General features: G+C 40.7%; 1 protein-coding gene across 1 annotated transcript; it reads left to right on the top strand.

Annotated features, from left to right (window-relative positions):
- Positions 1 to 14708: 14708 nt before the first annotated feature.
- On the top strand, positions 14709 to 16784 carry LOC114799588 (insulin-like growth factor-binding protein complex acid labile subunit). The gene is made up of 5 exons (XM_028996366.1): positions 14709 to 14786; positions 14880 to 14975; positions 15329 to 15862; positions 15959 to 16136; positions 16247 to 16784. Exons 1-4 carry the CDS (start codon positions 14771 to 14773, stop codon positions 16015 to 16017), a joined length of 705 nt encoding a protein of 234 aa, XP_028852199.1. The 5' UTR covers positions 14709 to 14770; the 3' UTR covers positions 16018 to 16136; positions 16247 to 16784.
- Positions 16785 to 17326: the final 542 nt, after the last annotated feature.

Below are 17326 nucleotides of genomic sequence, written 5' to 3'. Positions count from 1 at the left end.
TTAAAAGATGCCGTGTTTAAAAATACAGGGGTCAGGATGTCTAATAAGATGGTTTCTGACTGGTTATCAGGGGAGGATGCATACACGTTACACAAACCAGCGCGTTTAAAATACAAGCGGAATAGAGTCGTGGTGTATGGTATAGACAAACAATTCCAAGCAGATCTTGTTGACATGTCTATGTATTCAAAGGAAAACGATGGTTATAAATTCATGTTAACGTGTATAGATGTTTTTAGTAAACATGCGTGGGCTCGTATTTTAAAAAACAAGACCGGAGCTGAGGTGACTAGAGCATTTGAAACTATTCTAAAGGAAGGACGAGTACCTCAAAAATTACAGACCGATCGAGGAAAGGAGTTTTTCAACAAAGGATTTCAAAATCTAATGAGAAAACACAGCATCACCCATTTTGCCACAGGTAGCGAATTAAAGGCAAGCGTTATCGAACGTTTTAACAGGACTATTAAGGGTAGAATGTGGCGATATCTGACATCGGTCAATTCTAAAAGGTATATAGACGTACTTCCTGATTTAATAAAATCATACAATGCCAGCTACCATCGTAGCATTAAAATGAAACCTGCACAGGTCTGCTCTACAAATGAAGCACGAGTGTTTCAGTCATTGTACGGTGTGAACGATGCGAAGCAGAAAAATGTTACGTTCAATTACAAAACAGGCGACGTTGTAAGAATTTCTAAAGCAAGAGGTGCATTCACAAAAGGATATGAACAAAACTTCACAGATGAATTCTTTACTATATCAGCATGTATCCCGCGTAATCCACCGGTCTACAAATTGGTAGATTATGACGGCGATATAATAGACGGTACCTTTTATGAAGAAGAATTGCAAAAGATCAAACTAATCAGTAATAAACCGTTTAAAGTTGAGAAAATTTTGGAAAGGAAGAACATGGGGAAAAGACGTATGGTCTTTGTGAAGTGGTTGGGGTGGCCTGAAAAATTTAACTCTTGGGTTGATGAAAAAGATGTAGTAGATGTTTAAATAGTTTGTTCCAGAATCAGTCTTTCATTCACGATAAAACAACACCATGGGGGACGAAGGCTTTTATGTAACCCTGCCGTGTAATGCCTCACAGAGCGTATATCCTGATAATACCATATCAAAGTATAGGACCAAACTCGCGAAACCTATTATTTTAAAGAGCGATTGGGAAGTAGCGCTGATTGAATTCCAGTACCCGCGATCATGGCCGACTTTTGGAGAGGATGACAAAACCATCTTTTTGACCAATAATATAACAGGGGAGAGATTGGATGTTACAATACGCGTAGGTTATTACACAAGCATTACAGACATAGTCAAAGAGATAAGCGGCTATACCAGGGTACACGGTGTTACATTTGGTTATGATGACCTTATTAATAAGGTTTATGTCTATTCGAACAAACCTGTCACCATAGCGATATCAGGCAATCTTAGGATTATTTTAGGATTTAAGAATAATGAATTTTTTGACGCAAGCATTACTGTGGATCCGTTGAGTCGATCATATGCATCATATCCGGCCGACCTGTATGGTGGCGAATATAGCCTTTTTGTCTATACAGACTTTATAGAATATCAGGCGGTGGGTGACTATTTTGTACCCCTTCTACGATGTGTACATATAACCGGGAAAAACAAAGAGTTTGTCACAGTCAAGTATGACAGAGCGCACTACGTACGTGTTTCGAAATCACACATCAGCGATATAGCTGTAGAAGTGAAATCAGATCAGAATTGTGTCATACCATTTAAGTACGGCAAGGTGGTTACAAAACTACACTTCAGACCCATGAAACAATCTCAAAGAATTTGAGAAACTATGAAGGCTTTTAATCCGTACACGATAGACCCTCATCGTTATGTGACGTATTATCAAAACCAAGCGGGGGGTGGGATTCCAGGTTTTTATGGCGCCCCTTCCATGTACGGCGCAGGGCTTGGCGGTATTTTCCGAGGTCTTTTCCGAATGGCACTACCGCTATTGAAAAAAGGTTTCGCTATAGCAAAACCCCATCTAAAATCGGCGGCAAAGAAGATTGTTACCGATGTAGTAACGAATGTCATGAGACCTAGACAAAATGATGTTGGACAAGATGGTTCAGGTATGATGGTAATGAACAGGCGATATGAACACAAACCACCGGGTGTAAAACGAATCACACATGGCAAGAAAAGCAAAGTAAAGAAGAAACAAAACTCAGTGTCTAAAAGAAACTCGAGGGGTAAACAACGCATGCATGAGTATCGGACTAAAAGAAATTTAAAAAACATCTTTTAGTCATGGCGTTAATACACGGGATGTCCGATGAATGCGTAAAGTCAGAGTTGGATTTGTTTACAGTCCCCATGACGCAGTTGTCTATAGAAAAAAGTACATACATCGAAGTACCGCCTATCTCGGCACTGACTGACTCTGCACCCCTGGAGTTTTTCATAGCTGGAAACGGTGAAGACTATATTGATTTAAACAATACACTTTTATACACAAGACTCAAGATCACTAAACCGGATGGCACCGATATAGATGAGGGTGCACCAGTCGGCTTGGTTAATTACCCCGGAGCTACAATATTTTCACAGGTCGACGTATCCCTGGGGGATCGGCTGATCTCACAGAGTTCAAATACATACCCGTACAGAAGTCTTCTTGAGTGTTTGATAAATTATGACCGTCATGCGCTCGAAACGCTTTTCTCAGCGGGCCTATTTTACAAGGATACTGCGGGTCATATGGATACTGCGGATCCGGCTGGAGCAAACCGGGGGTTGAACAAGAGGGCCGCATTCACTAATGCTAGTAGCGTTGTTGAATTATTATCTCCCATACACAGCGATATCTTTTTTCAAGAAAAACTCATGTTGAACGGCGTTGATATAAAAATTCGATTAACACGTGCTAAAGATGAATTTTGCTTAATGCGCAGTGACAATTTGGGTTATAAAATAAACATACTGGCAGCGTCCATGTTTGTTAAAAAGGTTTCAGTGTCACCAGCTGTCAGGTTGGGACATGCACAGGCATTACTCACAGCAACAGCTAAATATCCTATCGACAGGGTATACTTAAAAAATTTCTCCGTGCCCACCGGAACACGCGTCGCTAATCAGGAAAACCTGTTTTTGGGGACACTACCAAAAGCCATTGTGATTGGGATGGTTGATAATGACTCATTTTCAGGATCTTATGCTAAAAACCCTTTTGCATTCAAACATTATGATTTAGAATTCCTAGCAGTGTATGTGGACGGACAGCAATTCCCTGCCAAGCCGTTTCAACCACAGTACATAGAAGGTTCTGCTATAAGAGAGTTTTATCAGTTGGCGTTATCAACCGGCAGACATCTAAAAAATCGGGCATTGTCTATCGACAGAGAGGATTTCTTGAACGGTTACACACTCTACGCTTTTAACCTCACGCCGGACGAAGAATGCAGCCAACACATGTCATTAATTAGATCAGGGAACATCAGATTGGAAATGCGTTTTAGACAACCACTTCGAAACACTATCAATTTAATAGTTTACGCTATATTTGATAGCATAATTGAAGTGTCCAATCGCAGGCAGATTCTTGTGAACCACTACTGAATTAATGAACACCGTACAACTATTAAATATTATGGACAAAATCTCCACAAACACGTGTTTTTTAGGCGTACTGCCGTCCGACCAATTACCCAAAAGACCCGTGGCAACATTACCAGCATCTGTGATAATTAACACACACAGTTCGGACCAACCGGGTGAACACTGGTTAGCTGTGTACATAACTGAAGACCGTGTCGGTTGTTTTTTTGACAGTTTTGGAAACAGGCCAGACAGCAAGATGTTTCCGTCAACCGTTTATAAATTCCTAAAAACTACATGTTACAATGTACAATTTTCAAATAAACAGGTTCAGGATTTATCATCGGTTACGTGCGGCAAACACTGTGTATTCGTTCTCTACCACATGTCAAAGGGTTTGAGCTATGAAGATGTTTTATCTAAATATTCCAACGACTTGACTAAAAATGATAAAAAGGTCTCGCTATTTGTGAAAAAACTACACCCGCATGTCTATAATTGTGATATGTTTAAAAACTCTCAATGTATACAATCTGGTGAGGTGTTTATGAAAAAATCTTATTCTAAATAAATGAGTCGAAAATCAAATATATGTATCATCAAGTTTGTTTATTGTCATCACATGTTCAAACACGTTTTAAAACAAGACTGTATACACTTTTTAAAAATGTAACCATGCGCTTGTATCTAAACGTGGCGATGAAAACGCAGGTGGTTCTGAATCACCATCATCATCACGGGTGGTAAAAGTCTTGTTAATGTTTTTAAATGAATTGACCTCATCTTTAACACGTCTGTTTGGAACCGTAGAAAGAGGTATGTTCAACATTGCTATAGCACTCAGGAATTCACGCCACCCCTTGGGTCTCCGATGAGGATTCATAGTTTGAGGGGTGGTAACGTTCTTAACCAAATCGAAAATGTGAGATCCTGGAATGATCGTACCGTTGAAAACAAATTCGCCCTCTCTACCCCATGCAGCAACCCCCTGTGATTTCATCATTTTTTCTAATATATACCGGACATTCCTTTTACTTCTCTGCGGTACATTTTGTAAAACCTCTTTAACCGTAGCGTCGTCATCAACGGTCGCTGCTTCTGTGGGTGATGCCTGTGGTAGGTTAAGCGTTATCGATTTAGTCTCATGATCACCCTGCTTAACCACCGATATATACCTCTGCAAGAGTGTCGAGTATAATTTGGCTTTTTCATAATCCCCCAAATCAGTTCTGTCCAAAACACTTTTTATCGATGCATCCAAATCATTTTCCGCGCGCTGTCTCAGAGGTATAGGTGCACCATCGTTTTTTAACCTGTCCAGCTGTCGCTGGGGTACCAAATACATCCTTTCAGCGTGTTCCATTAGCCCCCCTGTCTTGATGCGATTAGACTACTTATAAAGGGGACTGCGACGCTTAACAGAGGTAAAAGGAACCCGCCCTCTTGATTGATCACATATTTCTTTCTTAACACACCAATTTTTTTATCGGCTATGAATTTTATAGCTTTTTTCTTTTTTTCCAACTTTTTATATTGTGACTTTGTCAATGGTATTGTACCGCTGAGCACATTCAAAGCCACTTCGCATAAGGTTAGAATCAACTCATTCGAAGATTCTTGTAAAATGAGACGTCTCTGTATCGACTTAGCCTTAAGTAAGAGTTTTAGAAGCGGCAGATTTCTATAAAGACGATTAGACATGTCAGCGTCTAAACTCTTTTTTCTGAACATAGACCACCGGATACTCTGAAAGCAGATCCGTTCTGAGACGAAATGTGTCAGGTGTTCTAGATTTATAATCAATCATGAGGTAGCCAAAGGGTTTTTCAGTAGCGTTTTTAAAACATTCAAGGAAGAATTTGGTATTACCAGGATACATCTGTCTCGCTAATACAGCAATCTGTGTATTGTCTCTTGGGTTTTTGAAAAGTATTAGGTAATTTGTGTTTAAACTGATTGTTCTGCTGGATTTCCCCTGAAAAAACAAATTCTGAACCATGTAGATAGCGCTGAGATTTCTATGATGCACGTATTGTGTAAACACTTTTTCAACCTGCTTATTGCCACTCGCAACATCCATTAAGTCATCGATAATTAATAGCGATGGTTTGGGTGGCGGCAAGAGTTGGTCGTCCGATAGTGTGTCAGGAATACCTTGTATAAAATTAATATTCCTAATTTTTAACAACTCGTCATAAAGAGGTTGCCAGCAGTCGTAAATGTAGACAATGTTTTCAATCGTTGTAGATATTAAGCGATCGGCATCGGCTATTAACGCTTTCACAAAAAACGTTTTTCCAGAGTTTGACGGTCCGCTTACTATACACGAGAACGGATGTTGCAATCTGAGATCGAATCCTGAGATGATACACATAAATTTTTATTGTAGAAAATAACACACATGCATATAATAGCATAAAAATACAAATATAAATATACAAATGTCACAGACATATTGAAAAAAATCACACATATGCAAATAATACAAACATCCATATATACAATATGTTACAAACATGTTGAAAATCACACAGATACAAATAATAGAAAACTGTACATATATACAGATGTTACAGACATAATGATAAAAAAAGAAAAATGTTTTATTTACATATTTACCTGTGACATCTCTCAAAGTCATCTTGTGTCAATACCCATAGGGGAGCGTCGTAAAGTCTGGGAGCAGGACTCGTTTGTTGTACACAACTTTGAATCTTTTGACATCTGATTTGTTATGTAATGTGAGGTGTCTTTTATTCCTGGTAATTGTGTCTGTGCGTGTTAAAACATGTTGCGACCGGTCTCTATCTATTACATAGCTGTTAACCAAATCAACCAGAGAGCGTAGATTTACAGCTTTTGAATTTTCAGCATTGAGAGTGATACCCTTGGCCTTCATGGATGTCTTACCGTTAGCAGTGATGTAACCATATGTTTTCGGACCGCCTGAACAAAATTCTGTAATGTAATCCCCGGGGCCTACCTCGTCAGTAAGATCGCCCAGATATGGACCTAGGGGTGGCTCCCAGTCACCATCTTTTGAGACAAAGATTAGACTGTCTGTGTCGCTGTACAGCAGACGATCACCCAATTTCTCCATCACAGAATATAATTCTAGGCGTGCATGAGCAGTTGTAAACGCTCCAAGAAACACATTAATGTCACGCATTTGAGCGCCATAACCGTCTGCATAACGCCACTGAACCAATGCCACTTCGTCCGAGACAAATGCAAAATGTGTGATTTCACGACCGCCCCCAAAAATGTATCGCGCAAAGTCATCAGGATCTTTCAACAACTCTGTGAATGGAAGGTTTTCCCGCATTGAAAATCGGCCCCAAAGTGAATTCAATAGGAGTTTGTTAATATTTCTCCTTGCAGGGTTTGAACAGATTTTTTCAGGATTCAGACGGATACCCTGTTTTTGAAAATAATCTTCGATGTAGGCATGCTTTTCAGCATCCGTCACAACCCCCGGCGGGTACCCACTGGCTTCCTGCTTGTATTGTAGAAACATTTTCACATAATCTGCAAACAACATTTCTGATCTTTGTTCAAAATGCCACACTTCATGAATCTCAGCCAAAACATAACCCATCTGTACAGCTTTCAACAATTCAATGCTAACCCAACAACCCGAAAGAGATCTCTCGCCGTCAGTATGAGTACATGGTGACGCTTGATTCTCAAGATGACAACATGTTCTACAAAGCGGGAACATTAGTTTGCCGCCGCATCGGTAAGGCAACACAGGGTGTAAGAGACCACGTGGCGGGTACACCGTTGCTTTAATCAACCCATAGTAATTTTCGAGACTATCAAAGTCTTTCAAAATGATCTGTGGGTGGCCGATCGGATATTCCTTTGATGATTGACAAAACGGGTAGAGACTGGTGAAATCAAAGTAACGAATTTTTTCACCGTCCGATGTTTTGTGATAGAGTTTGTACGCATTCGTTCGACCGCCAAAGAGGCTGTCTCTCGGCTTTAGACGACTGGGGTGTGTATATGTTGACATGAACTCTATGACTGATGGATCGACCTGTTTTAAACGACGCCACTGGCACTCCCACATAACTTCGACTTTTAAGCCGTACACCTTGGTGAGGGTTTCAATCTTATCATCAAAACGCCTTCTTAAAACACTGTACGGGAGCCTTGACAAAGGATGAGTCTGGGTGGGTGTGTATTTACAATCATGTCCGTGATGCATACACCCATTAAATTCTAAACCGTATTTACGACCATTTTTTTCATAATAGCCTTCAAGGCAGTATTTCCCAACCACAACCTCACCCTCTGTCAGAGCGTGTTGGATGTTCACATGCCTGGTTGTTTTGACATATTCCAGCCATTCGATGCTAATGTCTGAAAATGCCTTGTTTTGGCTTGTGTACGCGTTGTTATGTGTAAGAGCGAGTGTATCACGCGGTAGGTAGTGTGTTTTGTATACAGCCATGCAGCACGATGCCAACGTGGTTTGACCAAAAGGGTCTAGACCCGTGCATTCTATGAACTCATCACGGTATTTCAGACACGCCTCTCTTAACAGCACGACGTCGTTTCGACCGTAGAAACGGAGTTCCTTCTGAAAATCAAAAACACCGCACGCTGATTCGTTGTACCAGTCATCAAATTCACGTCTGCCAGCATTGGACATGTTGTCATATCCATAAAAGGTCTTATCCGGGTATGGGCCTATGTAATGGTTGTTTGAGCGTGTGTTAAACTTGTGTGGGAAATAACCCTTTTCTGTGGTGGTGAGATTTAACGCAGCTGTTGTTTTTGCCAGACTCATCGGTAGAAAAGAATAGCTGTCGATAAAACGCTGTTTAAAACATGCATCAAACATGAATATCAGACGGCATCCAGTCATTGTCACATCTAGTTTGATCCCGTTTTTGGAGTAATATTCCAAAAGTATGAAATTGTCAAACCCTGCAGCGTTGTGTGCTAAAAATGTGAAACCGTTGAACCTTGGTCGACGGAGCCAATTCACAAATTCACGCACACACCCGTCACCCTCAGCCGTGAACTCCACACCTGTAAATGTAATTGCGCAAACAAAATTTGCATGATGTTTGCCGTTCTCGAAACGTGTTTCAAAATCAAAAAAAATGTAGCGGTTATTTGTCTCCTTCAATCTAATGGGTTGTATGAAGCATTCATGCTTAGCGTCTGGAATCAGTTCTTCACGACAATGAACACAGTGTGGTGTCGGACACGTGTGTGGTTTGGGTTTTTTAACACTAACGTGGTAACGCCTGTTACAATTCTTACAAAATTTTGTAAGATCACAATTTGACGCTACCACGCTAGGATCGCTCTTCATAGGACGGGGCTGTTTATGTTTGTCAAAACAAAAATCAGACTTGCAAAACCTCCCACAAGACGAGCAATATCTCAAACCTGTGACCCTTGAAGGGCAGCCGGGGTCGTTACAAACATCACACCTGTATTTGCAACCATGGTCTCGGAACGAAGTGTAACCGGCATAGCAGAATTCACAGACATACGGCACCCCCATGAACGCCTTGAGGTTTAATATTCCGTAGTAATGGCTGTCGTGTATGTATAAAAAGGCTGTTTTTGCATGCGGTACAGTGCTAGTTTGAAATTTCTGCAACACCCCTACGTCTGATCTGTAAAAGATCACAATCTTGATGTCCAATAAGCTCTCAAATTTTGGAACATCATTAAAGCCGACTTTATGGTGAATAGGTAGCCCGCACCGTGTCTGAAATGTGGCAGCCAATTTTTCTAAATAAGCTGTTGGTTTCTCAGGGTTTACAAAATTTGCCAGGCATATCGCGAAGCACAATTGGTTTGTAACATTAACGGGGCAGAATAGATTCATCCTGTTCTTGCTTATTATCTGATCATGAGCCAAATCACGCAATTTACGTCGCGCGCCCCCATCACGACCTCTAGCGATTGAAACAGTCAGGTGTAGTGTCTCATCACACATAATTTTTTTATTGCTTTGGATTATTTTTTCGATGGCGTCCATCAGAATTTCATACGAATGGTTATTCGCGGGTGAAAGGATCGCATTAACATCTGAAAGCAGGGTATCGCCACTCAGTGTGATATCGAAAACACCACTCTGTCCGGCCAGTGTGTGTGAGAATTTTACGATATCTTTGAATACATCGTGGATGTGTGAAATATATGATGTTATGTCGCTGCTCGAAACGGATCTGAAATTAATATCACGACGCAGTACCACCCTATTGAACCGTGGTTTAGGTGTAACATGGTAACCGTCTATCACACCACCCCTTATAGACAATTCTTCTAAGGATACTGGATCAGATTCAGCACCACAACCATTTTGAATTTGATGTAAAACATTATTAAACATCTCAATTTCCCCCCATGTCTCGATGTTTAACATATCGTGTAGTGTTTTATTAAAATCTTCCACAGCATCACCACCAATACATTGACGTTTAGACGGCTCCATTATGGATGACAACAAGGTTTAAAACACCCCTTACACACGTGAAATGCCACTTAAACGCAACAAAACCGCTGATAACGATGACCAATCGACACGCTTCAGATCTGATGTATGTTCTACAGCTTTGGCTATAATCCCTACAGTCCTAATCAACTTTTCTTGCAAGTCATACACCTTAACAATGTTATCTAATACCTGTTTATGGCACATACAGCATTCAGAATGATTAGAAAACCGCCGGTACCTCTGTGGGTCGATGTGGTTTGGTTCTGTTTGCGTGGCGATGTCTGATCTGGTAAAATCTACCGCATCCCACGCTTTGTAATCCGTGTTGGTCCAATCGGTGACAAAGTCAAGATCAACGTTTACGGGGATTCTACCTGTAACAAAATCACACGATGTTAAAATTAATATTTTATTAAAATAACGATTGCGTTAAAACCATGTAAATACACACCTTCTGGCTTTTCCGGGAGCTTGAAATCTGTTTTCGTCTTCTTTCCTGATAGTTTTATCAAACCTGATTGTCAATATTTTATTAAAATAATAATAAATTGTGTTAAAACATATGTAATACACACCTTGCGGCTTTTTCACCATACGTTTTTGTGACTTTTCCACGCACAGATCCACCACGGGAGCCAGGTGTTTTCGTTTGCGTGTAGCTTTCCGACCTGACGGCTTGCCGACCCCTGTATTATCAACGCCTGGCTTAGGAATGGTGGCCACTAGTTGTCTGATGGTTGCTGTACAGAACGAGAGATATTACAATCACAACCATATGATGAAAAATTCATAAAACCGTATTAGATAGTCATAAATATATTACCTAAACTGTCGGCAGAGCATCCAACATCAGCGGTTACAACGTTGGAGTTTGGATAATGTTCTGCTATTAGAATGCATATACGGTCAAAAACACACACTCACAACTATGTAGTAATATTATTATTATTAGTAGGATCTGTGGTTTTTACAATTACCTTGGTATGAAATTTGTGGTTCAGAATCACCCGCACCAAAACCCTCGGTCCATAGACTTTCGAACCCCGGTGTTTCAAAACACGCCAGGTTTGATGGTCCTTCGAGTGATTCTACAGAAAAGTCACACCTATTAACAAATAAATAAATAAACACACACATACGTTGTAACAAGACTTATAGTTTATGTGTTATGAAAAACTTACTGAGAGTTCATCGTCGGTGATGGTCCTTGTGATGTCGATCAGTCGAATGAAGACCTAGAAGGTCTCTCTTGTTATATAGACCTCTCTGTGTGTGTGTGTGTGTGTGTGTGTGTGTGTGTGTGTGTGTGTGTGTGTGTGTGTGTGTGTGACATTGTAAGGTCACACGTTGATTCAGTGTTTGCGAGAATGGTGGAACCAGATGACCCTCGTTGTAAAACAAATGGTACGATTAGGGTGTTAAAGATTGTTAGAGGATGTGCTATGATCTGCATGTGTGTGGGTCAGGGAAATCATAAAACAGTTTCATTTATTTTAGCAGTATGGGGTATGAAATTAACTTTTGTTTGAAAGCAAAATAGTTTTTCTTTAACTAGAAACAGTTTTAAAACATATATCATTTAAACAAGGTTTCTGTTTTAAAAGAAAGTTCTAAGGGTGTGTGTGTGTGTGTGAGATTTGTAAGGTCACACGTTGATTCAGTGTTTGCGAGAATGGTGGAACCAGATGACCCTCGTTGTAAAACAAATGGTACGATTAGGGTGTTAAAGATTGTTAGAGGATGTGCTATGATCTGCATGTGTGTGTGTGTGGGTCAGGGAAATCATAAAACGGTTTCATTTATTTTAGCAGTATGGGGTATGAAATTAACTTTTGTTTGAAAGCAAAATAGTTTTTCTTTAACTAGAAACAGTTTTAAAACATATATCATTTAAACAAGGTTTCTGTTTTAAAAGAAAGTTCTAAGGGTGTGTGTGTGTGAGATTTGTAAGGTCACACGTTGATTCAGTGTTTGCGAGAATGGTGGAACCAGATGACCCTCGTTGTAAAACAAATGGTACGATTAGGGTGTTAAAGATTGTTAGAGGATGTGCTATGATCTGTGTGTGTGTGTGGGTCAGGGAAATCATAAAACGGTTTCATTTATTTTAGCAGTATGGGGTATGAAATTAACTTTTGTTTGAAAACAAAATAGTTTTTCTTTAACTAGAAACAGTTTTAAAACATATATCATTTAAACAAGGTTTCTGTTTTAAAAGAAAGTTCTAAGGGTGTGTGTGTGTGAGATTTGTAAGGTCACACGTTGATTCAGTGTTTGCGAGAATGGTGGAACCAGATGACCCTCGTTGTAAAACAAATGGTACGATTAGGGTGTTAAAGATTGTTAGAGGATGTGCTATGATCTGCATGTGTGTGGGTCAGGGAAATCATAAAACGGTTTCATTTATTTTAGAAGTATGGGGTATGAAATTAACTTTTGTTTGAAAGCAAAATAGTTTTTCTTTAACTAGAAACACTTTTAAAACATATATCATTTAAACAAGGTTTCTGTTTTGGTCTGTGTGTGTGTGTGTGTGTGTGTGTGTGTGTGTGTGTGTGTGTGTGTGTGTGTGTGTGTGTGTGTGTGAGATTTGTAAGGCCACACATTGATTCAGTGTTTGAGAGAAAGAGGTTATGGTATGCTGGCTTATAACCACCCCACAACGACCATAGTTTGTAAACAAGTGATAAGACATCTGTTTTTTAAAACCTGTCTAAGTGTTTATGTAAGAATGGACATCGCGGGAGCATGCTTTGTCTTACATAACAGATGTCTGGAGGGGGAAGGAAGGAAGGAGGTCATAAATTACGCGCAGGGTGTCCGGTGGAGAAGGCAGAAGGGGAGAAGGCTAGGAGGTCATAAATTACGCGCACAGTGTCCAGTGTCCAGTGGAGAAGGGGAGAAGGGGAGAAAGTAGAAGGGTAGATGGTCATAAATAACGCGCTTTTTCCTCATACAGATATGTCATCAATCATTTTTGACATAAAGTATATTTTAATCACTACTTGCGTCTTTGGGGCGAGCCTCAGACGTCCGTACGCTGGCCTTCACACGTCATGGTACTTGACTATTGTCATCTTCATGGAACGCTTTAAGAAGCTCATCAGCCGTAGAGCAGCTGTAGAGAACTGATGGTCCTGTTGACAATATGCTCTGTTACCCATGTCTGTCTTTCTCTCTGTCACTTTCTTTCTTTTTATGATTTCCTTCCTACTCCTTCACGAATCGGATGTTACTGCTAATCTTGTTTCTCCACTGGGCACTTTGTCCTGTGAAGTGGTCAACTTCATCCCCCATTGTCCTCGTGCTGTACCAAGCAGTGCAAGCAGAAGACGCCTGCTCTCTTAAACTCTCTCTCCCTTCCACCCTCATCCCTGCAAAGAGCAGCGTGCTCTGTTTCAAAGAGTGTGTCGCTGTAAGCCATTTGAATGACAGTATTTAATATATACATGAATGGAAAACATATTTGCAATTGTTGTGTAATTATTTTACAGATGACAACATTGCTGGAAAAAAGGGGTAAACTGCCACTTCATCCTCCTTCCTTTCTTCCTTCTTTTTCTGTGTTCCATTTTATCCATTTTTTTTTTTTTTTTTAAAGCACTCAGTTAAAGCAACACTCTGGCCTCCAGATCAAATTGAAGTGTTGCACAAGCACTTTACTCACTGACATAAGTGACTTCAGACTGCTGAGTTGAGCAAAGGGCTCCCTGAACCAGGCTTGTCGAGAACGCTCATGAAGTATCTGAAATTTAGCTGAAATATTAAGCACCTCGATTGTAAGAGATGTTGTGAAGGTTTGGTTTAAATCAGCTCTCTCTTCCCATGCTCATGGGCCTGCACAAAACCTACGTGGCTTATAGAAAAACAGACGAAGCGAAGGCTTGTCAGTTCTTCGTTAAAACGCAAGGTCCAATTTGATTCAGAAACACGTTTAATAAAACCAAACACTAAAAAAGCGGCAACACTGACAAGGGCCAAGAAAGATGGCCCTGGAGATCGACTACAACTACTGGTTCCAAATGAAGCTTTTGAAAACTTGATTTCTAATGATTTGCTGCATTCTTGTGTACTTAATTGCAGTTTTTTGTATTTTAGGTGTTTTATATTCACTAAAAGATTGTATTGGTATTGATCACAATTTTTTAATACTGTACTTTCCATGCTTGGTCATACTACTATTTCTTTACCATACCACTTATTTATTTTAACAAGAGGCACTGAAATTCAATAAATATGTCGTCAAACCCATATTCATTCCTTCCTTTTTTTTTTTTTTTGTTCTGCCACTCATATTTATTTGCAGCTTCATGTCGTCAGCTACGCTGAACAGAGTCTCTGAGCAGAGAAGACTGTTCATCGTATGTTGTCAGCAATGAAGACCATTATTGCAGCGGTGTGCGGGGTCTGATCCGTGACCCAGATATGAAATTCCACCCAGCAAGAGACCATTTTGACAGAATCTAAGCGCAATCTTAAGTATTAGTCAGTGCTGGACCTGTTTTCTTTCAGGATGAGCAGGAAGAGGTGGTTCTAACTCCAGGTGGGCTTGTGTTAAACCGTCCCTGCCTTTATCATCCAACTGTAATACCACAAGTTCAACATCTCTGTAGTGACCTCTGTATCCCTGGTAAAGCCGCAGCAGACAAACCTGTATCTTGGTAACTGGTCGACTCTTAGCTCCTGTCCCTCTGGAACTATTCACATGCCGCTGCAGATATGGACACCATGTGGGGTGAGACTTTACCTGCTTTATCACATTTCTAGGTGCCAGGTTAATTTGATAAAGACAGTGGATATAAATATCATTTAAATTGTATTCTCCCAGTTGCCCTTGTTCTCCTGATGTGGGGCTGCATAGATGTGGTACATTCCGAGTGTCAGCTGCTGACCGTTGACTTTGTCTGTACAAAGGTTCCATCAAGTAAGTTCCTGTCAAAAGATATTTGGAATCTGACACTTAAACATTTCAAACACAATGCCGATACAGCGTACCAGTCAATATGTAAGTGGGAATTACAAGATCGCTCTTTTCGACTTTCAAATTTGATCATAAATGACGGCATTTTAAAAAAAAGAAATCTGTAAATGTGTTTTTAGTATCAGCAAATACCCCCCCCCCCCCCCCCCCCCCCCCCCCCCAACACGCGTGATTCATAAATATTGGCCAACATAAGTATATATACAATGTTTGACCAGAGAATACAGTGTTTGATCAGACTAATATATATTTCTCATGGACACACTGAATAACTGACTTAACTAATTTCATTACAGGCTTTCCTGATGGGATGACCTCTGTTGTCCTTTTCATGAACAATGTGGGTCACCTCAACTCCACAGTGTTCAACAGCGACTCTCTATCATCGGTGACTAGCCTCACATTGACCAACAATGGGATCACCGACATGTCCCCCAGAGCCCTTCATGCCTTCCAGCAGCTCATAAACCTAAAGTTGGATGGAAACCACTTGGCAAAAATAAACCACACATGGTTCAGCCACCCCGAAAAATTACAAAATATCACTTTGTACAACAACAGTATAGAGGCTGTAGATCAGGCAGATCTGTCCAACTTCACAGGCCTAATCAGTCTTAATTTGTCTCGTAACCACATTCACACCATTTCTCGAGGAAGCTTCAGTGCTCTCCACAAATTAGCCCATTTAGACCTTTCAGTCAACCGCCTGATGCATCTGAATCCAATGGCCCTGAACCACTTAAAGTTCACCAAGGTACGCCTAGATGGAAATCCTTGGGACTGTTCCTGTGGAAGGTTGCTCTTTGGGGAGTTTGTTGTCTTCTTGAAAGGTGAACTTATCATTATTTATACTGATCCACATTAAGGAATGAACCCAAAACACTGAACACTCTAAAATGCATGAAATGATTTATGAAGGTTTACAGAACGCCTCTTGTCTGGAGAACGAGACCGCAGTAACCTGCTCGACTCCAGCTGTGCTTAGGGGACGTCCAGTCTGGAACATCTCATGTCTGCAACTTGATGTCTTTGTGCCAAGCACCACACCACACACACCAGTTGTGGGGTTAACTATTGGATACCCAGGACTTATTTTTCTCATCGGTGAGTAAAGATTTATGACTTCAATTTATATATTTCACTTTATACGTCTAAGAGGTGATTGAAATGTTGATGGTACCGTATTAAGGCAAATGACAGTAACTTGTCCCCAGTGGCTCTCTGTGCCCTGGTGTGTGGCGTCTGTGTCCTTTCAGCTCTTTATTGTAGAAAATATCTGAAGAAACAAGTGAATCCCTGCCGTGGTCCACCAATACATGCTGTAGAATCCCAAGTAACAGACTGCCATCACATGGATTCAGTCAAGTTGACCCAAAGCAACAGAATAAGAGACCGGTCTAAATCTGCAGGCCCAGTGCTCTCCAGAACAGAATTCCTCAGTCAGAACTATGATAAGTCAGGAAATCCACACAAAGATCACAGAGAAACTGAAGCAAGACTGCACAGCTTATCACCAGATGATAAAAGTAGGACTGAGAAGAAGAAGAATGAAAATGCACTCCAGAAAAAAATACCTCAAGATGAAATTGCAGAAGAAAAAGAAAGTATGTTTGAACGAAGGTTGGAACAGGGACACCGCAGTTCTCCAGAGGACATGGAAAACTTGCCCTACCTCACTATTGATACAAAAACGGCTATGAAAAACGTAGAATCTAAAAAGCATCATCGTTGCCATGATGGAAGTGGTCTGGCACCTCGGAAGTCTGTTCGTAGAGATGCGACCTGGCCAGTCTTAATAAAAGAACAAAGTTCAGACAGTAAGGAAGTGATTAGATTCATTTTCTTGCCAAAGTTTAACACTGATGTGATTGCTGGCTGTAAAGACAACTGTCCTCCTGGGAACATCACAGCAGATCCTCAAGTCTCTGTTACAGCTTTGCCATCAAATGCTCTGTCCTCGAGAGAAGACGATCGAGTTATAGTAGCTGAGAGGGGTTTCAGACCCGGCTTTCAGCAGGATCCACTCCTCCAAGTAGACTACAATGTAGATTCAGACAACGGCCAGTTTATCTTTGAACCAGTGAAGCAGCTTGAAGTTGCACAGGATCATCCTGAGCCTGATGATAGACCGAGACTGAGGACAGGAGTGTCAAGGAAAAGAGGGTCTATAACAGAAGGATGTGGGTCAAGAACTCAAACAAACCAAGAAGAAAGGGCAAGAGCCCAAACAGAGACCCCCCTGCAAGAGGGCGGAGCAAACGGGCGATGCAGCGGCTCAGGCTCACTGGCTCCCC

The sequence above is a fragment of the Denticeps clupeoides genome, chromosome 11, assembly GCF_900700375.1.
Source record: "Denticeps clupeoides chromosome 11, fDenClu1.1, whole genome shotgun sequence".
Lineage (NCBI taxonomy): Eukaryota > Metazoa > Chordata > Actinopteri > Clupeiformes > Denticipitidae > Denticeps > Denticeps clupeoides.
This window is presented reverse-complemented; position numbering and strand designations above follow the sequence as displayed.

What these genes read in the sequence shown, in the direction of transcription:
- LOC114799588 (XM_028996366.1), top strand. An exon ending in CTGTACAAAGGTTCCATCAA is followed by an intron (nt 14,976 to 15,328) that starts GTAAGTTCCTGT and finishes ATTTCATTACAG; the next exon opens with GCTTTCCTGATGGGATGACC. An exon ending in GTTTGTTGTCTTCTTGAAAG is followed by an intron (nt 15,863 to 15,958) that starts GTGAACTTATCA and finishes GAAGGTTTACAG; the next exon opens with AACGCCTCTTGTCTGGAGAA.